This window comes from Camelina sativa, chromosome 4 (genome assembly GCF_000633955.1).
Source record: "Camelina sativa cultivar DH55 chromosome 4, Cs, whole genome shotgun sequence".
In the NCBI taxonomy this organism is placed as follows: Eukaryota; Viridiplantae; Streptophyta; class Magnoliopsida; order Brassicales; family Brassicaceae; genus Camelina; species Camelina sativa.
Genome location: NC_025688.1, coordinates 27530509 through 27552761, shown reverse-complemented (window position 1 = coordinate 27552761; position 22253 = coordinate 27530509). Strand labels below are relative to the sequence as shown.

Here is a 22253-nt window from a genome sequence, read left to right as displayed (position 1 = left end):
AAATCATTGAAGAAGAAGAGAGAATAAGGAACCTGGAAATGCCGCGTCTAACGACGGCTCCATCACCTTCTTTCTGAAGCTTAGCGAAGACTTTCTTGATAACAGGTCTTGACACGAAATCTTGGGAAGAAGAAGACATTGATCTGATGTTGGTAAACCTAAATGAAAACAAACCTCCAAGCGAATTTGCTCTGTTTATAGCAGCAGCTCTCATATACTTTAGTAAAATCTCCTCTTGTGTTTTCTTCTCGGTACTAACTAAGTATATAAAACGAATTTGGATGAGTGTGTGTTTGGGTATGTGATTCTGTGTGGCTATTTATAGAGAGACTAGAGAGAGGATCAAGACGGCTTTGAATGGTTTGTGGGTCCTCCTAATGGGGCTTCAAAAAAAGCATACACCGCCGCATTGTTTGGAACCTACACGGGATGCATTGTGTCATCCTCACGTCATTATGATCCAACCTTTTTAATTCTACTCTAGTAGTATTTTCTGATATAAATAAGTTTTTTATCTCCAAATATTGAGTAATTCTCTAGTTTCCAATCTGGCTTTTGATTTCTATTTTTTTCAGTATGTCATATTAAAGTCGAATGATCCATTAACTATATTGATACTGAAACTTTTTTTTCTTTTGGGTAGAGGAGACAAAGTAAAAAAGTTTTTGAGCTATGAGATAGTGAAAAGGTAAAAGACTTTAATGTTTTAAATTTTTTTTTTTTTTTACCAATCTGATTTGATAATTTCGGATAAATCCTCAATTATAGAAGTTTTAAAATATGGAACCTCGAAGACCAGTTCAAAAGTGAAACGAAACAAGAGATTATCTCTAGACTTTCTAGTACTAAGCCAACGTGTAACTTGGGGACATGACACGTGTAACATTTGCATACATAGTCACATATGTAACCTTGACGTCATCAAAATTTGGGGTACAGAAACAAATATTATCATCTAATCTAATTCGCATGAATTAAAAACTGGCAAGTAATGCGTTCGCATTTAGAAATATCAGAAACACAAAAAAATGACTCAATGCTAACGTCATAGGAATAAAAAGTTGTCACTTTCGATACGAATGATTTTGCCATCATCAGAAATGACTCCGTATTCTTTTCTTTCCATCAGAAACATTAAGGAAGAATCGAATTGCTTTTCTCTTTTTCTTTTTCTTAATTTTGTGTGGTAAAATAAAAATTTACGAAGAAAGTTTTTCATCACCTTGTCAAATCTTAGTAGTTTATCATTCTTTAAATAAACTTTATCGCTAGAGCTCTTGATAGTATCTCATTTTGGTTACATATATAACATATGTACATTGTTGTAAATGATCAAAGATGTAGGTAGAGGCACTCTTGTAGTTTCCCTTAATCGATGTCTAATGTCGGTATTGCTCGACTCATAAATGATACTATGTTTTTGCGCTTAGATTGGCTTTCCATGATCAGTAGCTAGTCTTTACCACACTTAAGCCTGCATGGATGACTTCCCTCCACGCTTTTGCAGTTTGAAGCCACAAATAGCTAATCCAAAAAAACAAAAATGTGACATATAATATGCCTAAGCAATACGTGTGCTTTAAAATACACAAATAGACATTAATTATCGACTTAATGAGTATCGATGAATTGTTTTTTCTCCTTTGCCAAAAAAAAAAAAAAAACTATATTAAGATGGACCCGCTGCTTAATATTTTAAGAACATCCAATTATTACACACTTCCTCGTTACTGTTTGCCAGTAGGCTACCTAATCATATGGAAAAAAGGATAAAGTTAACCTCATTTTTAAACTTATGAGTGATATATATACTGATAACTGATATGTATGTAAACTATACAATTAAAAAAAAAAAAAAAACAACTATGAATGAACCACTCAAAAACATCTACTTCGACAATTTTAATCTGTTATTATGGCTGGTTAAAAATGATCATAATACACATAATTAAAATCTTAATGAGTTACAAATATATGAGGTGTAATATAGAGGATCTGAAACCATTTCAAATTTATATCAATAATGCTATAGGAAGTCTTATATTTCTTTGAATATATCAACAGACATAAGATATGGAACAAAACCAATACACGACCACGATTTGACTAACATTTAATGTAATTATCAATCATTATGAAAAAAATAGGATTGAGAATAACATACCCATTAAGTCGTTCAGTTGACATTTTTACTCTACAATATAGGTGCCTTCACAAGCAACAACACTAATCAAATAGAGCTATGAACTGTATACTAAAAAGCAAAGCCATGAGAAATCTACATTATCTTGAAAGTATGTTATAATGGGATCATTATATATGCTTCATCTTTCACAAAACTTAAAAAAAAAGGAGACTAGTTTGAATGTTTCTTGTTTAATGGAAAGTTCTAAAGTCAAACATCTAGAAGCTCTTTGGGTGGTGTTTCCACTATTTTCTGCATTTGTGGGATCTTCTTCCCCACCCATCTATTGGACAAACCCACAATCCCAAAACACACAAACACACTTTCTCAGAGATGTATACATATATAGATAATATTACTCCTTTTTATTATTCATTTGACTTTGAGAGTTTTTTTTCTTTCAGTGTGCCTTAGTGCACTACTTTTAACCCATAACGAACACTAATACAATATTGCATTTCTCTCACAAGCTAAATTGATGAATTCTCTCACAAGCTAATTGATGAATTCTCTCTCTCTCCCTCTCTCTATCGTACAACAGATCAAGTATTTCAAAACCAGAGCAAAGTGGTTGTCTTCGGAATACAATTTACTTGTAGTAATGATACGGTTTCAATCCATTACAATTTTATGCATGTGAAACATTGCAAAGGTTGCTTTTCGCTGCATTAGTTAGCTCGATCTAAGAATCTCATAACCGTGTTATGTTAGAATTCTTTGAAAAATCTCAGAGGTAAAAAAACAGATAAGTATAGATTTAATTTGATGATTCTTTGGAATTTGATACAATTAAGGAACAGTCACTTATTTTTTCTTCTTCTTTAGGTTTGGAGCAGGCTTTGGACCATACATGCAGACACGTAGTCTTCCTTCTAAGACTCTCTGATGGAAGCAGTTTTTATACAAATCCCAAAATTCATCTCTGCATATATCAAACCAAAACAAAAATCAGAAAACAATTCCTTGACGTATGTGGCTAATTAAGGCCAATGGGTCAGTGGAAGAAACCAGACCTGACTTGCGGCAATGTGAATAAGGAAAATCCCTTGACGTCTGTGTGCATATCGAGCACAATCATATCTAACCGTGTAAGTCCTAATGCCTCTATATCGATTAGCTTTTTGATTCTGCACAGTAAAGTAAGAAAACAATCAGAAACTAGGGGAAGAAGGATATGAAGATATAAGTTGAGAGACGATGAAATTTGATACAAGTCAAGTGATAAGATTTACTAACCTACTTGGTGTACCGCTCCCAATATTAACCCGTTTCTTCAACAAAGTTACCTGCACCGCAATGAATTTGAGTTAATAATTTGAATCATATAACAAATGAGACTGAGAAATCTAAAACAGAGTTGTGAACACAATACACAAACAATGATTTTGAAAAACATTGCTTCTTTATAAGAGACTTTCATTTAAAGACCAAAGCAGAAGCCATTGATTCCAAGTTCAAATCAAAACAAAAGCTAGGATGTGAGATTTTTACTATAGTCTTATATGCAAATAAGGAAACAAAAACAAGAGCTGGGATCAGACTGACGTGCAAATATTTTGTTCAGCATTGCAAAATGCCTATGAAATATTGATATATTTATCATCATGTCCCAGACTCTTACCATCGGAAAAAATAGAAAGAGAGGGATGAAAAACATGAGTATATGCAACAATGCTTAATGAAGGATACATGATGGGATCAGACTGACGTGCAAATATATTTATTCAGCATTGCATGTGCCTATGACATAGTGATATATCTTATCATCACTTCCCAGATCCTTCACATGAATTTAAGAAAAAAAAGAAATGAACTACATGAGTATGCACCAACTCTTATGTTTTATAAATATTACAGGATCATACTGACGTGCAAATATGTTTGTTCAGCATTGCAAGTGCCTATGACATATTGATATATCTTATCATCACTTCCCAATTGCTTCACATGAATTAAAGAAGAAAGAAATGAACTACATGAGTATGCACCAACTCTTATGTTTTATAAATATTACAGGATCATACTGACGTGCAAATATGTTTGTTCAGCATTGCAAGTGCCTATGACATATTGATATATCTTATCATCACTTCCAAAAACCTTCACATGAATTGTAAGTCGAAGAAGAAAGAAATGAACTACATGAGTATGCACCAACTCTTCACGTTATACATATATAGTGGGATCAGACTGACGTGCAAATACATATTTATCTGCAGAGCAATTAGCCTTAGAGATTTTCGTATTTTTGTCATCACATCCCATTGTTCTCTATGAACCAAAACAAAGATTCCATAACGAAAAAGCTCAACATGGTATTTTTGTTCTCTATTCTCTGTACGCTTTGAATTAAGTTCACTCCTCAATAGACAAATCATTATAAGAATAGAACACTACCTGTTCCTCAACCTTCAAATGCTTTGAGAACAACTTCACTGCTGGACATTGCTTAGTAAGCGAATGCAAACCCCTACAGATATGAGACAGGACATAGTCTAAGTACCTTTGTATTCAATCAATCAATAACAAAAGATACAAATACAAAAAATTTACATTGATATACCTTAGAAGTTCCAAAGATCTCAAAGCAGAGGAACTAATGACGAGAACAGATGGGTTTCCAGGATCAATATTTCCTTCAAGTGTCTCTCCTTCACAAAGACTCTCTCTCCATGAAGATCCACAAGACATCTTTATATGCTCTCCCAAGTTGCTTACATCTTGGGGCAATCTCTGAGGTAACTCAACTACACACGTATCTGCAATCAACAAGACAAGCTCCAGTTTATCAGAACTTGGGAAAAACTTGTGAATTGATAAGCCGAATCAACAATCAAACCCTCAAGATATTACTTAAACAGAGAAGCTTATAGAAACAGAGCTCGGATAGAAAGAAAAAAAAAGGACGAACCTTTAATGGAATCGAGCTCTAAAGAAGAAACTCGTATACCAATGGCGGATTCAAGCAGATTTAGAAAGTAGCTAAGCTGCTCAGCGGCAGATACGGGTTCTGGTATCAGAACATCTTCGTCGTCCTCAATGGTCTTATAAAAGGTAGGCTCTTTCGACTTCTTACTCTTCTTCTTTTTCTTCTCAATGGTCTTATCAAAGGTTGGAGCTTTCGACTTCTTAGTCTTCTTCTTCTTCAAATCTTTCTTCGGACCCAGTGATCGATTCCGATTTCTTTTAGGGTTTTTATTGGCGGAGGGTTTTACCTCTGTGATTGCCATGTTTTTTTCCAGTGTATGGTGGATACAATGGAGAAGAAGAGCGGCGTTATAAAGAGTCACACCCAAATTTAGGTTTAGCCATGTTCTGTTTTTTTGAACCAAGCGCTTATTAACGGTTCTTTTATACCGGTTGTTAAACCGTCCAATTTCCCAATAACCATAACAAATTGGTCGAAATTACTTAACCAATTCGATAAATTGACCTTTTGATTTCTTATTCTTTAAGGTAACAACACCAATATTACTAAAAACAAACAAACAAGTTAAAGAAAAATAGAGAAACTCTAAACACACATAACAGAGAAGAACATAATGATTTTGTGGAAGATGATTTAAGTTAATGATGGAATCATTCCCATCATTCTCGCATAAGAGAAAATACCACCAGCGTCAATAACCGGTCCTGCATCACCGATCGACTTTAGATTATAGTTTTTCCCGGTTGTGTGATTAGTCAACAAACCACCAGTTTCAGTCAGCTCGATCGTCACCGTGTCTCCAGTCTTACACTCGTCACATACTCTAACCTCTGACTCTAACGGGAACACCTCTCCTGTAGCCACAGAGTTACGGAAAAAGATCCTTGCGTAAGACTGAGCAACTATGGCTTTAGCTCCAGCTGCTCCGAGACAGACTGGAGCGTGTTCACGCGACGATCCGCAACCAAAGTTTTCTCCACCGATTATGATCGAGTACTTTGATCTGTTCTCTCCTGGCTCAACGTACCGGGTTTTGTGGAAGTCTGGGAGACCGGAGAGAGCGTGACCAGCGATCTCGTCACGTTCTTGTTGGTTAGTTGGGAAGGTGCAAGCAGCTCCTGCTGGGATGATCTGGTCGGTGTCTATGTTGTCTTTCAAGACATAGCAGAGACCGTGGAAGGTGGTGTTGGCTACGGCTTCGTTAGACTCGGATCCTGCAGCGGCAGCACGTGGGATGATGGTCATGGAGGATTTGCCACGTGAAGTGAGGGAGATAGAGGAGGGGGTGAAGGAAGTGGAACCGTTGATTTTGAGGAAAGAAGAAGATTGGAAAGGAGCCAAGGAAGAAGAACGTTTGATTGATAAGGAAGGTAAGACTTGGGGCAATGTAGCAAGAGAAGAAGACGCCATTGTTTCTCTTTACTTTGGTGAGTGAATGATAGAGCTAACGAAGGGGAAGAATATATAAAAGGGGAATTGTTAGCACCCTTCTATTTACAAAAGTGCCATTTAGAATCCCAAACGTGCGTTTTGAGACACTTGGGTAGGTCACGGTGATACAAACACTAGAAAGGGATGCCCGAAAAGAAAATTTAATAGTATTTCTTTATATTTAATGACAAAAATGTGCTAGAACATTTTGTTATATGAGAGAAAAGCAGAGCTCTTGTTCTGTTGTTATGACCGGAGGAATATGATACTGTATTTAGTGGAAGAGATGAGAGAAAACGTTGTTTCAAAAGGGAAACTATGCAATTTTTAGAAACGATGGGAACATCCAAAACGTAGAGAAGAAACTGACAGAGAAAGCTAAACCCAACAGTCATATATATTCATAAAGCATAAAAAACAGATTCATAAGCTCTTGCAAACATACATCTTATTGTTTTTTTAATTTATTATTATTGAATCACACGATGTAAGACCCTTGATGAGACCTCTCATGCCCATGGATTGACCCCTGCCAAACAAGTAAAACAAAAAGACAATATGAGACAGAGGAGAGACATCCAAATCATGGAATGAAGAAGGATGTTTTGTTCTACTATTGGACAATGGACACTTTAGTCTAATCAACGGATGTGAACATGAAAAAAGCAGCAAAATAAACAACCAACAACTTAACTTCTACACAAGTTCAACACCCTCAACAACTACAACCTAGAGAAGCTCATGTTTTTGTGCCTAATTGAACAAATGAAATGATAAAAGTAAGTCTTTAAGTGTAAAAAGAACGAAATTTGGAACACTTTATAAACGATTAAGCCTAGAAACAGTCATTATTATCTCCTCACACAAAACCAGAATCCCTACTAGAGCGTTCTCTTTCTTACACTATGATGTTCTGCATCATCAAGTGTCAAGCTTCCTAGATTATGCCACAATTAAATCTCATTCCAATATCAACTAACAATCCTAATCTCATACACAACTGAGAGTATTGGTTTAAAATCATACATACCTTGATAAGGCAAGATCAGGGAGCAGCAGAAGGAATCATACCAGCTTTCCTAGCATAAGCAAATATACCTCCAGCATCAATGACAGGTCCAGCGTCACCTATAGCCTTGAGCTTATACTCTTTCCCAGTCGTATGATTAATCAAAATACTATCACCTTCCCTCAACTCAATCGTCGCAACATCCCCTGTTTTACACTCATCACAAACCCTAACTTCCGAATCAAGCGGATAAATCTCACCCGTAGCCACAGAGTTCCTGAAAAAGATCCTAGCGTAAGACTGAGCCACCACCGCTTTAGCTCCCGCCGCGCCGAGACAAACCGGAGCGTGTTCACGAGACGAACCGCATCCGAAGTTCTCACCGCCGATGATGATCGAGTACTTGGTCTTCATCTCACCAGGCTGAACGAATCTCTCCTTGTAAGCAGCTGGGAGACCAACTAGAGCGTGGGAGCCGAGCTTCTCGTACTCGTCTGGATTCGAAGGGACGAGTGTGAGAAACTCAGCGGGAATGATTTGGTCGGTGTCGATGTTGTCACCGACGACGTAGCAGAGTCCATGGAAGGTCTTTCTCTCTTGCGGCTCGGCGGCTGAGCGAGTGACGAAGGATGATGATGCGTTTCGAAACGAAACGAGGGGTTTGAAATCGGGAGCGACGGAGGTGGAATTGAATCTGAGGAATGGAGATCGGAAGGGAACGAAGGAGGAAGAGTTGTTCGGTGAAGATAGGTTTCGTGACAATGTAGGGTTTACAGATTGAAGAGAAGCCGCCATTGTTCTTTGCTTTGCTTTTGGCTGTGGTCGAGACTGATGAAACAAGTCAACAAAAAAAATACGATTTTTATATAAATGGGTCTTTGTTCTTATTTACGAAAATGCCACTCTCCTTTGTTATTTTATTTTATTTTATTTTTAAAAAAAAAAAGGAAAAAGAAAAGGCATTTTTCTTTTTTAAAGAGGCAAGAGAGAGAGAGACATCCCAAGAAGAAACTCCTCTGACGTTTTTCTCAACAATCAAATCTCTCAAAGCTCCTCTCTTTTTTCTTCTGCAAAAGTACTGCTACTGATCTCTCTCTGTCTCTCCCAAGTTTCTTTTTTTGTGTGTGTGTGTCGGAGATCGAGATCAAGGAGAGACATGGCTCCTGCCATGAAGATCGTGTTCGGTCTCTTGACATTTGTCACTGTCGGAATGATCATCGGTACTCTCTCTCTCTCTCTCTTTCTTTCTCTCTCTATTTATAGTTGTCTACATTTGAATTCGTCTTTCGATCTTCAAAGAGTGGATCTTTTTTGCTTTCTCTCTCGGCCGAGTGGAAGTTGCTTGTCATTGCTTGGAGAATTGGATTGTTTTTATTTGGATACGACTATGAGATTGACTTTATGAGAAAATTGAAACGGCTCTTTGATATAACTCATGAATATTTTGTGTTTCGTGGAATCTGCAGGTTCCTTGTTACAATTGGCCTTTATAAATAGATTGGAAGATTCGTACGGTAAAACCTCTTTCTTTCACTCTCTTTTTTATGTTTATGTGTGTGTTTACTTGTAGATGTTTGTTTTGTGATTGAATTGCATATATGGTGATTTTTTAGCTCTTCTGTAAGGGGTTGTGAGTAAACACTACAATGCCACTGAATCTGTAGGTCTTAATCAGGGATATTTTTTTTTATTGTAGTTTATGTTTTTATACAATGAAGATTGTAATCTTGCTTGTTTCTTTTGTCCTAGTTTTCTTTGATGTATCAGTACCTTCTCCTTCTTCTTTCTTATTCAGGAACTGGATTTCCATCCCTGAGAGGGCTTCGTGGCCAGAACGCCCGTTATCTACGAGGTTCGTGTGATCGTTTCTAGCCAAATATTTATGCCTGCTTGCATATAATAGGTTTACACAACAGTTTCAATTCTGACTATCTGAATCCTAGCTTTAGGATTAGACTCTTCCTAGAGAGCTTAATTTTTGGATATATTATGATACAGAATCGGTTTAATGTCAAGACTCGTTTGTTTTTCAGATGTTTCCCGGTGGGCAAATGACAAAGATGCAGAATTGTTACGGCTTGGCAATGTAAGTCTTGTCATATCCATTTTTGCAATTGTATTATTTTCTCAGTTCCAATGGTTGGCTCAGAATTTCATTTACTGTTATAGTTTGAAATAGTTTTTATTGTCGCATTTCGTAAATATACAATGTATCGTTTTTATTTTGCTTCTGTATTATAGAGGTCCGCTCTGTTTGCGTCCCAGCTAATGTTTATTTGCTTTAGTGCAGGTCAAGCCTGAAGTAGTCAGTTGGTCCCCTCGAATTATTGTGCTCCATGACTTCCTAAGTCCTGAGGTATACACACGCCCCATATATCAATGTTTGTTTTATTGACTTAGCTTTGTAGCATTGAGTTAGCTGATGTTAGGCCTTAAATTAGAGATTAAACGTGTTCTTATCATCTTTATTCTAGCAATGATAAGATGAGATTTGAAAAAAAATAAAAAATCTTAGGCTCATTTTTAAGCATTATCATAAGAATTAGCAAAAGAGTTTTTGGTAGTTTTTTGTCTTTCCAGTAACATATTTTTTTTGTTTTTGTTTCTCCTGATTTGTATATCTGCAGGAATGTGAATACCTAAAAGCAATCGCCCGGCCTCGCCTTCAAATTTCCACTGTTGTTGATGTAAAAACCGGAAAGGTACCTACCTGTCCAAAACTTTTAGTACTTCCACTCTCTGCCTTAAATTGTTCTACTGAATCAATCAAACATTGGACACGAGTAGAAATGCTTTAGTTTTGCCTTCGAATTCTTATCCATTTTCTTATTACTTTCTTATTGCTTAGGGAGTCAAAAGTGATGTGAGGACAAGTTCCGGAATGTTTCTAACTCATGTAGAAAGAAGTTATCCAATAATACAGGTAGGCCACTCTCTAATATCTTTAAAAAGTGTGTCATTTTGATCAACTTGACAGTTTCGTAAATTATTCGTTTGCTATATAATTAGGCAATTGAAAAGCGAATTGCAGTCTTTTCTCAAGTACCAGCGGAAAATGGAGAACTTATTCAAGTTCTAAGGTGCGTGTACAAGTGCAACCTTACTATGTTTTTTTTTTGTAAATTGAAGCAAAGAAAGCTGTTTTCTTGATTTGATGAACCAAAATCTGCTGCAGTGCAGATACGAGCCAAAACAGTTTTACAAACCGCATCACGATTACTTTGCTGACACTGTAAGTCTTCGGTTCTGTTTTTTTATATATCACTGATAAATCTTTAGTGTTTGGTTTGCTCAACAACGTTTAGTTCGATCCTTACTTTATTTTCTAAGAACAATCAATTTGAAACTACATTGTGTTCATCGTTCCTCGTTTCTTGTCTTATGATAACCACACAGTTCAATTTGAAGCGTGGTGGTCAGCGCGTTGCAACTATGCTTATGTATTTAACCGATGACGTCGAAGGAGGAGAAACTTATTTCCCTTTGGTATTAATAATTCTTCTTCTAGTGGATCTCTTTAGCTCTCCAAATTGTTTTCGTTTAATACACAATTGTTTCTTCTCTCTGTTCATGCAAATTAAACCAATGTGTAATATATATATATATATATATATATATATATATATGTCTTGGAAATGCAGGCTGGTGATGGTGAATGCACATGTGGTGGCAAAATCATGAAAGGCATCTCGGTTAAACCCACCAAAGGAGACGCAGTTCTCTTCTGGAGCATGGTTTGTTTCTTCAATCTCTCTCTCTCTCTCTCTCTCTCTCTCTCTCTCTCTTTCTCTCTCTCTCTCTACACAAACAAGAATCATATGGACTGTTTTGTGTTTAATTTCGTCTCATAAATCATTCAGGGACTCGATGGACAGTCAGATCCAAGGAGTATACATGGAGGATGTGAAGTTCTGTCTGGAGAGAAATGGTCTGCTACTAAATGGATGAGGCAAAAAGCTACTTCTTGAAGTACTTAAAACTTATAAAAACAAAAAGGAACCACAGGGACTTATATTGGAAAACTGTCATAGAATCTCAGAGTTTTTATTTACTCTATTTTTGACCCTTCAATTTTAGAATTTATCATTTACATACATAATGGATATGAGGGTTATTTAACAAACATTTCGCCTACCAACAAATCCTTAACTAGACCAGCATAAACTGTTATTTAAAAAAATATTAATATTCATGTAAATGTTACAGAAATCTACAAACAAATGAATTTTTCAAAAATCTATATAGTTCACCCATTTACCTTAAAAAGTATGTTTTTAAAATTGGATTATTCTAAATATATATATTTTTTAAATAGTTATCTAGTAAATAATATTTTCACCAAGAAGACAAATGGAAAGTATGTTTACGAATTGAAGGTTTACTTGTTTAGAGTTAGACTCCTTCGATACAATACGACCAAACGTTTTGTCATAAGTAATTGAGTTAGTAATTTAACATTCATTTTTATTTCTTTCAATATAACATTGAACGTCCATTATGGATTTTGAATAAGAAGAATATATGATAACATTCATCATTCTTACTTATCTAAATTCATCCAACTCAATTTGATTGTTATTGTTTTTGATACGATGGACTAATTGTTTACTCTACTTGATTCACTTGAAAAGGTTAATGCTAAATATTTATATTACCATCCAAATACAGCTCTTTTGGAACTTTAGTTGATGACCATTTGAAAAATTATAATTTGAAATTTCTTTTTGTATAGGTGATGTTATTCTTGTTTTTATGAGCTTTCATATATTGGAGAGTTAGCGCACATCCAATTCATCAATGTTATATAACCTGACTGTTTTTTTACCAATTTGGTTCTTTTGTCTTGACCCAACTGTTTGTATATATATATTGAGAGTTCTAATTCATCTCATTTGCCACATGTTTTATTCACGTTGTTGCTTTCTATCTCTAAAAAGAAAGCAACGACGAGTCCAAAAAATCTATTTTGATACAATCTTCATTCCAAATAATTCAGGATTCAAAAAGGTGAAATAATATTTTATTTTTCAAATTAAAATGCTACCTAAATTCTGTGAAACATCTCAATAAATAAAACAAGATAGTGAATTGTCACATTTCCCTTGCAGTAGACTGCATCCGAAGATCAACACTTTCGATAACAATCGATAGAATTAGGTGAGATCTTAAGCTTTTTCATTTCAAGTTTGTTCCAGAAACATGTCGGCGTTCTGAACCCCTTTCAACAATTCTCTGCAGTTCCTCCAAAGTTGATATAAGAACAGTTGTCACGTTCTCTACATAAACTACACCGTGAGGAAATATTCTATGCATGAGATCAAACTTAGGTGTCTTCAAACCAATTAATATATGTACATACATCACATTACCTTTGGATTTGTTTAAATGTCTAGTTTCAAGCATTTTGCACCTTTCGGTAACAGCAGGTCTACAAGCGATGAAATGTAATGAAATATCAAACGATGAAATATAATGAACAGAATTACAAATCAATAATAAAGTTTTTTTCTGTACAAATTATGAAATTCATAGTCTTGATTTGTATTATTTTTTCATTTTTAAATGCATCTACTTCTTAGAACTGATTTGTATGTATTATTTTAACAAAGTAGATATTTATCTTTGAAGAATTTTGAATTTTAACAAGGAGTTCGATTGATTTAAATTTCAAATTTGCTAATTTTGATATTTTTTCAATAGTTTATTCCCTAATTTTTAAAAATTGGATTATGAATAACTCGAACTAGTGTTTGTTTAGTTTGATGGTAATATTTACCTTCTTACTTTTCATAATTCATCTAATTAAATTTGGATTTTCTTGTTCTTGATGCAATTGATTAATTGCTTATTTGACTTGATTCACTTGAAAAGGTTAATGCTAAATGGTATTTATACATCTCCTTTGTACAAGTAGCTGATGACCATTTTAAATTTTATAATTTGAAATTTCTTGTTGATTAGGAGACTTTTGATTTGATGAGCTTTTATAAAATTCTAAATTTGAATAAACATGTATGACAATTTGCTTACAAGTCAATCAATATTCATAATGTTATATTGTTTTGTTCTATTGGCTTTTTGGTCAAATACAGCGTGGAGATCTTAATTCTGCTCTCAATATTATTGAAGTAGTAGCTGGATTTTTTTTTAATTGTTATTGTTGATACAATACATAACTCAAAAAGAATTATCCAGGGAAAAAAACTTAAGGCAGAGTAACGCACCAAAACAACAATAATATACTTGGAGTGATGTTTAATCAACAATTAAATTAAATTAAACACAAAATTTAAAAGTAAAGCAAACAAAAAAAAAAAAAAGGAAAAAAAAAAAGATGACTATTATGGACCGTCCGATATATATCTCTCACAAGATTTTAACCGCAACTCTTTTCGTCTCTTCTTCTTCTTCTTCTTCTTCTTCACCTTCTCTCCGATTTGCTCCTTCGATTGCGCCATGTCGTCGTTTGATCCGCCGATTCACCGATACTCCGTCGTAGTATTGTTTCTCCTTCTGCTAGTTATTTCAGTAGCGTCGGCCGACGATGTGTCCTGGACTGACGATTCCGGCGGCCTCGAGTCTCCTGGCTGTTCCAATAAGTTCCAAATGGTATAATTCGAGCTTTTGATTCTTTTGGCTTTTCGTGTTCAATCATTCTCTGGTTCACTGGAGTTGATTGATCGACTTTGCTTTATCTATCTTCCGATTTGGGCTCTTTCTCTCTCTCTCTCTCTCTCTCTCTCTCTCACTCTCGTTAATGCGATTCTATATTTGGTCTCACTGTGTTTAATGTTTCGTTTTATACAGGTTAAGGTCTTAAATTGGGTTGATGGTGTTGAAGGTGACTCAATTACTGGCTTAACTGCTCAATTTGGAGCTTCGGTGCCTTCTGATGCTGATCAAAGTTTCAGATTTCCTGCTGCTTTTGTAGATCCTTTGGACTCTTGTTCCAATCTCTCGTCCAGGGTTAGTTTCTCTCTTCTTGGTTTCTATAATTTGCAATCCATTCTCTTGAATTTTAATGAGCTTGCATCAGATTCATGTGATTTGGGTTTTCATTGTTTGTTCCAGTTTGATGGACATATTGCCTTGTCGATCCGTGGCAATTGTGCTTTCACAGACAAGGCAAAACATGCTGAGGCAGCTGGTGCTTCTGCTCTGTTGGTTATTAATGACAAAGAAGGTTTGGTTTCTCTATACGGTTTTGGATGGAATTGTTTTTCGGGTTTCGTAGCTTTGTTAGTATCTAATTTAGTCTGTTATCAGATCTTGATGAGATGGGATGTATGGAAAAAGATACATCTCTAAATGTGAGCATACCTGTCTTAATGATCTCTAAGGCAAGCGGGGATGCTCTCAACAAGTCTATGGTAGACAAAAAGAGTGGTGAGTCGTTGTGATTTCACAGTTCTGTTGTTTTTCATCCATTAACTATACTTGTTGACCTGTGGATGCTCTACCTCTACTCTACAAATGTTGTAACATCTGGTATTCTTGTAAACCCTCTCTTCTAGGCTAATTCGAATTTCTTGATGATGCAGTTGAGCTTTTGTTGTATGCTCCAAAGCGTCCTGTCGTGGATCTGACGGCTGGATTGTTATTGCTCATGGCTGTTGGAACTGTTGTTGTTGCATCACTATGGTCAGATCTTACAGATCCTGACCAAGCTAATGAATCTTACAGCATATTAGCGAAGGTTAACATCTTTCCAGTCCTTTTTTGGTGTTCTTTGGTAGCTATACTGGAAATTTGTAGTTAAAGCTCTTTTGCGTGCTGTAGTTACATATCATACACAACTAACTGCCTTTTATATTCCTATACACTTAGTGTACAGTATCTTGTAATTTTTTGGACTTGGTGATCAAAACTTCAATTTATTTGACTCTGTAGCTGTTATAATGATGAATTACCGAAATGTCTTTTCAAATAACGAAGATTGATTTTTTTCCAGGAATTTGCTACTGGGACCAGGAAAGATGACCCAGAGAAAGAAATCCTTGATATAAGTGTCACCGGTGCTGTATTTTTTATTGTAACCGCCTCCATCTTTCTGCTGCTCCTTTTCTACTTCATGTCATCATGGTTTGTATGGGTGCTCACCATATTTTTCTGCATCGGTGGCATGCAGGTAATTTCATTAACATCTGGTAGTTTCGAAATTGTTTATGATATTTATATTGTATATGTGCTTTTCAGTCAGTTTAACAAAGTGGCTGTTGTTTCAGGGTATGCATAACATTATTACGGCAGTTATATTGAGGTATTCTGAACTGTTCCTGATTATTCACTTCTCTCTTTTTCTGGTTAACATTTCTTATGGATATATGTTCGATCCACCTGCAGAAAATGCAGACACCTTGGTCGGAAATCTGTGAATCTCCCTTTGCTTGGGACAATGTCAGTAATGTCGCTTATAGTGAACATAGTTTGTTTGGCATTTGTTATTTTCTGGTTTGTAAAACGGCACACATCGTATTCTTGGGTTGGCCAAGACATTTTGGTAACTCTCGCAGCTCTCTTTTCTTCATCACTAAATGCTTTTTAACACTTTTCCTTTCATTTTTTCTCTATTACTGCTTCAGATTTATTTGTTAACTTAGTTTTATATCCCCCTCTCTCTATAAAGCAAGATGTCATGTAGAGAATTTTTAGTTTCTTGGTTGCACTATGTGAAATATTTATCTTCATATTGTTGACAGGGCATATGTTTGATGATCACTGCCTTGCAAGTAGTTCGATTACCTAACATCAAGGTAGTTTATCTGGTTTGTTATGTAGTGATTTATGATGTTTCTCTGTTATATGCTGATAGTGGTCTGTACTCCAGGTTGCTACTGTACTTCTTTGCTGCGCGTTTGTCTATGACATTTTCTGGGTCTTCATATCACCACTGATTTTTCACGAGAGCGTCATGATTGTGGTGAGTTTCTCTTACAATGTCCGTAATAATCTGTCGTTCCTATTGCTACAGTCAGTAAGCATAGAATTGGGCTTCTTGTGTGATATCATTTTTTTCTACAATTCTGACAAAAAAATGTGCTTCTATATCTGATCTATTATGAAAATTTGGAAGGTATCACTGCTTTATTTGCAGTTTACTTTGTGACACAGAAATCTTGTATGGTCCGTCACAGTACATCAATGCAAAGTTGCAGGGGTGTATTCCTTTGTCGTTTTGTCAACTGCATACACAAATAACTTTATAATTCAATAACCTATCAATAGTATCCAAGTTTATAAGCTGAGTAATCTTTTAGACCATTGCAAGTTAGCTAGTGATATTCTTATTTGAGATTCCTTCTTTGTAGGTTGCCCAAGGGGACAGCAGCAGTGGGGAGTCCATTCCGATGCTATTAAGGATTCCTCGGTTCTTTGATCCTTGGGGTGGTTATGACATGATTGGTTTTGGGGACATCCTCTTCCCCGGTTTGCTCATTTCCTTTGCTTCCAGGTACGTTTAGTCAGTTTTAGATTCAAGAACAAACTTGGAATTCCATCTTTGCCCATACTTTCTCTGAACTGTCTTTTAAATCTCTCAACTCATACATCAGGATTCTTCCTAAACGATTTTCTTGTTCACTCCTCTCCACAATTAATGCTTTCTCTACTCTTTGATCTTAGATATGACAAGATAAAAAAGAGGGTAGTAGTAAATGGGTACTTCCTTTGGTTGACTATCGGCTATGGAATAGGTAAGTCCACGCTTTACTAACTTAGAGTGAACGATCTGAATTCTGTTGTTTTTCCCAACAAGAAAGCAACGTAACTTGTCTTGCTAATCGAGATGGCTGCTTACATGTACAATCTTGAAACTTACATATAGAAAGTAACGTAAGTTGTCTTGTTTCTTCTTGTTATGTTTTGTAGGTCTGTTACTGACATATCTAGGTCTGTATCTTATGGACGGACATGGCCAGCCTGCGCTATTATACATCGTTCCCTGCACACTTGGTAAAATCAGAAGCTTGAGTTTCCTTTCCTCCCTCTATTCTCGAACACTCTGTCTTCGAACAAAACCTGACGTGTATTCTCTCTAGGTTTGGTCGTCATACTGGGGTTGATAAGAGGAGAGCTTAAAGAACTATGGAATTACGGCATCGAAGAATCAGAATCTCACACACCGGAGGATCCATTGCCTGCGGCATAATAACATGATTCAACAATCTAATGGGTGTGTTATAAAATCAAACCAGATTAGCTATTCGGCTATTCCCCAAAACATCGAGAGAAGCTTTTATCAGATTTCCATCTGTGGGAGATGCACAAAAGCTGATGTAAGTTTTCTGCAAAGCCAAAGTTAATCGGATACCATAAGTAATTCAAGACACATCGGAAAGTGCACTATATCGTATTTTCTTGTTTTGGGGAAGAAGAAAGAAAGATTCTGTAGTAAGACTTATGACATGTTTGTACAGAGTTTATAAATAACCTTCTCTTGGATTCATCATTTTGTAGTATTTCAAGTATAATGCAAATTCCCTTTTTGTGAAATCATTTTTCTTTTTTACACTTATGGATAAATATAGTATATACTAATTCCATAAAACTTTGAAGTTTTCCAATCTTATTCGACATTTCGACTCATGGAATGGAATTCTAAACGAAACAAATGCACGAATTAATGTTTGATGTGAAATATGTGGAAATTGACCAAACCAGTCTATTTTTATGTACACGTGTATAATAATTGACAAAGTAGGACAATCATATGAAATAGAAGTATGACCAACCTGCATAATATTATTATACGACGTGTTGATAAATCCTTCCAACGGAAGATGTGATTAGAAAGAACACAAATAATCAGTCTTTTGTAGTTTTTTTGTTAATAATGTTGTTATGCTACCATTTGGATTCATTCCGGCATTACTAATTAATGTAGTATTCTAGTGTGTGAGTTAGAAAAAAACTAGAGTACAATGATTTTTCTACAAAATTCTTTAACTTCTAATGTATGTCAAGTACTCAAGTGATACTAGCTAGTTGAAGAAAATAGTCAATTAATTAATATAAGATCATAGATTCAATAAATTATATGTGTATTTATATTTACTAGCTCTACGTATATCATATATGTTTTCAAAAATATTAGCAATCACATATATATGTATAAGCTATACATAAAAATTTTAAGTTATGTTTTATGATAAAAACAAAATATATAATCCATCCATAGAAACATCATTCATGAATTACAATCCTGAGCAACCAAGTATATGCTTTAAAGAGAAGGAAAAAAAAAAGAGAGAGAGAGAGAGAAGTAGCTAGTGCCTAGCTCCAACAGCAAGTTCACAAGCCCTAATGTTTAAAGCGGCCATATTGCTNGAGAGCGTCATGATTGTGGTGAGTTTCTCTTACAATGTCCGTAATAATCTGTCGTTCCTATTGCTACAGTCAGTAAGCATAGAATTGGGCTTCTTGTGTGATATCATTTTTTCCTACAATTCTGACAAAAAAATGTGCTTCTATATCTGATCTATTATGAAAATTTGGAAGGTATCACTGCTTTATTTGCAGTTTACTTTGTGACACAGAAATCTTGTATGGTCCGTCACAGTACATCAATGCAAAGTTGCAGGGGTGTATTCCTTTGTCGTTTTGTCAACTGCATACACAAATAACTTTATAATTCAATAACCTATCAATAGTATCCAAGTTTATAAGCTGAGTAATCTTTTAGACCATTGCAAGTTAGCTAGTGATATTCTTATTTGAGATTCCTTCTTTGTAGGTTGCCCAAGGGGACAGCAGCAGTGGGGAGTCCATTCCGATGCTATTAAGGATTCCTCGGTTCTTTGATCCTTGGGGTGGTTATGACATGATTGGTTTTGGGGACATCCTCTTCCCCGGTTTGCTCATTTCCTTTGCTTCCAGGTACGTTTAGTCAGTTTTAGATTCAAGAACAAACTTGGAATTCCATCTTTGCCCATACTTTCTCTGAACTGTCTTTTAAATCTCTCAACTCATACATCAGGATTCTTCCTAAACGATTTTCTTGTTCACTCCTCTCCACAATTAATGCTTTCTCTACTCTTTGATCTCAGATATGACAAGATAAAAAAGAGGGTAGTAGTAAATGGGTACTTCCTTTGGTTGACTATCGGCTATGGAATAGGTAAGTCCACGCTTTACTAACTTAGAGTGAACGATCTGAATTCTGTTGTTTTTCCCAACAAGAAAGCAACGTAACCTGTCTTGCTAATCGAGATGGCTGCTTACATGNCATTTCATATATGTATCCTATCTTACACGTATGTTTATATATAAGAATATATATACACATATATATGCGTTATGATTATACCCCAATCCAAATACTATGTATGTGTCGTATCTCTCTCTATATACATCGATCACGTACTGATGATGATGATGATTAGTTGATGATCATTTCGGAGATAAGCCATCAACGAGACACTGCATGACCTTGACCTGCATACTAAGGCACTTGATGTAATGAGCGGTCTCTTCCATCAGCTTTGACGTCTCCATTCCTCCGCCTCCCGGAACAAGATTCCTCAGCCTCTCGGCAGCATCCTCCACCACCGGAGCTCTCTGGTCACTCCTCCTTCGTTTTGACGATATCTTCCACGTCACCTTTCTCTTTCTCCTCGGAAATCTTACGATCTTGTTGTTTCCTTTGGCGGCTCGGCGCAAGAGGGCTCTGCTCCATAGGCGGCTAGTCCCTCCGGCCGCTCTGGCCATGGAAACGTACGCAGCCTTCTTTATCTTCCTCACACGGTAGTTTGTTGTATCCGGTGAATTAAAAAGGTTTTGTATTCTGAGATTTGAGAGGGATTGAAGGAAGTGGATGGCAAAAACGTCTTTTTCAGGGACGTCTGTGTTTATGGTTTTGTCTGCAGAGGCCATTGTTTGGGTTCTTGGAGAAGAGAACTTGAGATTGAGAACCTTTATAAAACTTTTTCGTTTTTTTGGGGAGAATGACACAATATTAGGGTTAAATATAAAAACAAAGAGGTGGAGAGATAGAGAGAGAGAGAAAGAAAGAAAGAGGAATAATATCGTTTATTTTCCTTTTACTTAACCTTTTTTATTTTACAAATATGGTTTTTATGTCACAAGACGCACAACTATTCAAATTATCTATTAAGTTGAAAGTTAATCTCTAGGTAGAGATATTTTCTTAGGATACTTTTTAATCCATGTTTTAATTATGAGTAGGATTGAAAAAAAGAAAACGTGAAGAGATGAAGAAAAATAGATGTGCTAACAGATTGAAATATTGAATTTTGGAGCTTAATTGGTCCGTCGAATTTAGTTGCCTAAAAATATGAGAAATGAAAGTTTGAGTGATAGTTTTCTTTAGTGGAGACAAGATAAATGCAGTTGTATGGTTTACTTTAGGGAGTTTACTAACAACTATTTTAAATTTGTATAATATGTTTCATCAAAAATTGTATAAATAGTAGTTCAAAATATTGGAGAGCTAGTCGTCTGTTGTGGTTTAGTGGATTGGCTGTTAGATTGTTTACTGGTGGATAATTAGATGTGTAATATCATGTTATGTGTTATGATTTTAAAATAAAATGTGAATTATATATTAGCAAAACCCGTGTATTTCGGATAAGTATAATATACACCTTAGGGTTATAAAGTCTTGAATATACATATAAATGTGAAATTAATGGAAAACGATGTTTTGGCTTGAAGAAGAAAAGGTGATGCTAATAGATGAGCAGAACTTGGCCATTTTGAATACATATATTTGACCACTTTGAAATATGTATGTATATATTTGAAATATAACACTATACGAAGATTAATTATATAAATACACTAACATATATGGCATTAATGCTAGCTGTAATATATACATCTCAACTAAAACAAATTATAATTCGGAAGATGTTTACAAGACGCAAATTGATCAAAGCACTTCTGGTTCGTAGCTGTGTTATATATAAACGGAAAAAAGAGCAATTAGGAGCAAACATCAGATTATGGAATAAGATTCCAACCACGATTTTATGTTTATTTGTTTGTTTTTATAAAAAGGTTTAGTGACGAATGCGTATGGATTAATTAACGTGACCAGCTAATAGAGACTATTATGATAATATATTAGGTAAGCTATATGTATTTATGTTAAACCATTAGTTGACAATTAATGACGACTAAGATGGAATGATGGTGGAAAACATCTAAGCTCGTTATCATTACAAAAGAATTAAATTTTACAAAACCCTCCAAATATCAATTAATTGATTCCATTACCTTCTCGATATGATCATAAAAAACATAATTCAAGCCAAAATCCAACGCTTGTAAACCGACTGATTCATATACGTTATTTTTTTTATTTTTTATTTTTTGGTATCAAAACTATACGTTAGTTCGTAAAGTAACGCAATTGAAAGAATAACTGTATATGATTCTTTTGAGGAAAAAAAAATATTAATAAACTTAATCAATTAGTCGCTCGCATCATCAAAGATAAAAGGTGCTAAAAAGTGATCTTAGATATAACAAAATATTCACCATGCAAGAGAGCAACAACAACCAATATACAAGTTATGTATATCGCCTCGTAGAATATGAGATTATTCAATTGTTTGATGAAAACTTTATTTTTATATTCACTAAGGTATATATATTACTAACTAATTTTGAAAAGACAGCTCATGAGAATATTATAAGCTAAGCCAAAAGAGAAAGAAAAAAAAAAAAAAAAAAAAAAA

At 35.2% G+C, this 22253-nt stretch overlaps 8 protein-coding genes across 9 annotated transcripts in view; 3 read left to right on the top strand and 5 right to left on the bottom strand.

The window, feature by feature from the left end:
* The window catches only part of LOC104782827 (pirin-like protein 2), a gene marked incomplete in the record, with an annotated part of 2339 nt that extends 2121 nt beyond the window's left edge, over positions 1 to 218 (bottom strand). Inside the window, 1 exon segment of the mRNA XM_019245048.1 lies at positions 179 to 218.
* Positions 2917 to 5489, bottom strand: LOC104782826 (protein CMSS1-like). Its single transcript, XM_010507867.2, has 6 exons — positions 5097 to 5489; positions 4749 to 4944; positions 4583 to 4655; positions 3422 to 3471; positions 3199 to 3312; positions 2917 to 3107 (listed from the first exon to the last, which is right to left on the bottom strand). Exons 1-6 carry the CDS (start codon positions 5413 to 5415, stop codon positions 2990 to 2992), a joined length of 870 nt encoding a protein of 289 aa, XP_010506169.1. The 5' UTR covers positions 5416 to 5489; the 3' UTR covers positions 2917 to 2989.
* Positions 5593 to 6556, bottom strand: LOC104782825 (3-isopropylmalate dehydratase small subunit 1). Its single transcript, XM_010507866.2, has one exon. The coding sequence runs from the start codon at positions 6522 to 6524 to the stop codon at positions 5748 to 5750; it is 777 nt and encodes a 258-aa protein (XP_010506168.1). The 5' UTR covers positions 6525 to 6556; the 3' UTR covers positions 5593 to 5747.
* Positions 6848 to 8404, bottom strand: LOC104782824 (3-isopropylmalate dehydratase small subunit 3). Its single transcript, XM_010507865.2, has 2 exons — positions 7576 to 8404; positions 6848 to 7074 (listed from the first exon to the last, which is right to left on the bottom strand). Exon 1 carries the CDS (start codon positions 8347 to 8349, stop codon positions 7591 to 7593), a length of 759 nt encoding a protein of 252 aa, XP_010506167.1. The 5' UTR covers positions 8350 to 8404; the 3' UTR covers positions 6848 to 7074; positions 7576 to 7590.
* Positions 8540 to 11679, top strand: LOC104782823 (prolyl 4-hydroxylase 1). 2 transcript variants are annotated; one of them, XM_010507864.2, is made up of 12 exons: positions 8542 to 8774; positions 9021 to 9068; positions 9350 to 9406; positions 9588 to 9640; positions 9845 to 9910; positions 10182 to 10256; positions 10403 to 10477; positions 10564 to 10634; positions 10735 to 10786; positions 10951 to 11040; positions 11196 to 11288; positions 11415 to 11679. In XM_010507864.2, the coding sequence occupies exons 1-12, from the start codon at positions 8711 to 8713 to the stop codon at positions 11520 to 11522; spliced, it is 852 nt and encodes a 283-aa protein (XP_010506166.1). In that variant the 5' UTR covers positions 8542 to 8710; the 3' UTR covers positions 11523 to 11679. The 2 variants fall into 2 exon arrangements, with proteins under 2 accessions (XP_019100592.1, XP_010506166.1); XM_019245047.1 differs by lacking the exons at positions 10951 to 11040; positions 11196 to 11288; positions 11415 to 11679 and having other exon boundaries at positions 8540 to 8774; positions 10730 to 10790.
* LOC104782822 (signal peptide peptidase-like 3) lies at positions 13948 to 18045 on the top strand. Its single transcript, XM_010507862.2, has 14 exons — positions 13948 to 14163; positions 14362 to 14520; positions 14626 to 14737; positions 14821 to 14940; positions 15096 to 15250; positions 15506 to 15682; positions 15780 to 15814; positions 15898 to 16054; positions 16254 to 16307; positions 16382 to 16474; positions 16863 to 17005; positions 17176 to 17246; positions 17422 to 17505; positions 17592 to 18045. The coding sequence occupies exons 1-14, from the start codon at positions 14011 to 14013 to the stop codon at positions 17699 to 17701; spliced, it is 1623 nt and encodes a 540-aa protein (XP_010506164.1). The 5' UTR covers positions 13948 to 14010; the 3' UTR covers positions 17702 to 18045.
* On the top strand, positions 18883 to 19704 carry LOC104782821 (signal peptide peptidase-like 3). The gene is made up of 3 exons (XM_010507861.2): positions 18883 to 18897; positions 19286 to 19428; positions 19599 to 19704. The coding sequence occupies exons 1-3, from the start codon at positions 18889 to 18891 to the stop codon at positions 19687 to 19689; spliced, it is 243 nt and encodes an 80-aa protein (XP_010506163.1). The 5' UTR covers positions 18883 to 18888; the 3' UTR covers positions 19690 to 19704.
* LOC104782820 (transcription factor IBH1) lies at positions 19787 to 20556 on the bottom strand. Its single transcript, XM_010507860.1, has one exon. The coding sequence runs from the start codon at positions 20422 to 20424 to the stop codon at positions 19942 to 19944; it is 483 nt and encodes a 160-aa protein (XP_010506162.1). The 5' UTR covers positions 20425 to 20556; the 3' UTR covers positions 19787 to 19941.

What these genes read in the sequence shown, in the direction of transcription:
- LOC104782826 (XM_010507867.2), bottom strand. Translation starts at nt 5,415, where the DNA reads ATGGCAATCACAGAGGTAAAACCCTCCGCCAATAAAAACCCTAAAAGA. An exon ending in AGAGCTCGATTCCATTAAAG is followed by an intron (nt 4,945 to 5,096) that starts GTTCGTCCTTTT and finishes TGTTGATTGCAG; the next exon opens with ATACGTGTGTAGTTGAGTTA. An exon ending in AGATCTTTGGAACTTCTAAG is followed by an intron (nt 4,656 to 4,748) that starts GTATATCAATGT and finishes TCATATCTGTAG; the next exon opens with GGGTTTGCATTCGCTTACTA.
- LOC104782825 (XM_010507866.2), bottom strand. Translation starts at nt 6,524, where the DNA reads ATGGCGTCTTCTTCTCTTGCTACATTGCCCCAAGTCTTACCTTCCTTA.
- LOC104782824 (XM_010507865.2), bottom strand. Translation starts at nt 8,349, where the DNA reads ATGGCGGCTTCTCTTCAATCTGTAAACCCTACATTGTCACGAAACCTA.
- LOC104782823 (XM_010507864.2), top strand. Translation starts at nt 8,711, where the DNA reads ATGGCTCCTGCCATGAAGATCGTGTTCGGTCTCTTGACATTTGTCACT. An exon ending in AATTGTTACGGCTTGGCAAT is followed by an intron (nt 9,641 to 9,844) that starts GTAAGTCTTGTC and finishes GCTTTAGTGCAG; the next exon opens with GTCAAGCCTGAAGTAGTCAG. An exon ending in GAACTTATTCAAGTTCTAAG is followed by an intron (nt 10,635 to 10,734) that starts GTGCGTGTACAA and finishes GCTGCAGTGCAG; the next exon opens with ATACGAGCCAAAACAGTTTT.
- LOC104782822 (XM_010507862.2), top strand. Translation starts at nt 14,011, where the DNA reads ATGTCGTCGTTTGATCCGCCGATTCACCGATACTCCGTCGTAGTATTG. An exon ending in GTTCCAATAAGTTCCAAATG is followed by an intron (nt 14,164 to 14,361) that starts GTATAATTCGAG and finishes CGTTTTATACAG; the next exon opens with GTTAAGGTCTTAAATTGGGT. An exon ending in ACGAGAGCGTCATGATTGTG is followed by an intron (nt 16,475 to 16,862) that starts GTGAGTTTCTCT and finishes CCTTCTTTGTAG; the next exon opens with GTTGCCCAAGGGGACAGCAG.
- LOC104782821 (XM_010507861.2), top strand. An exon ending in CTCATTTCCTTTGCTTCCAG is followed by an intron (nt 19,429 to 19,598) that starts GTACGTTTAGTC and finishes CTTTGATCTCAG; the next exon opens with ATATGACAAGATAAAAAAGA.
- LOC104782820 (XM_010507860.1), bottom strand. Translation starts at nt 20,424, where the DNA reads ATGGCCTCTGCAGACAAAACCATAAACACAGACGTCCCTGAAAAAGAC.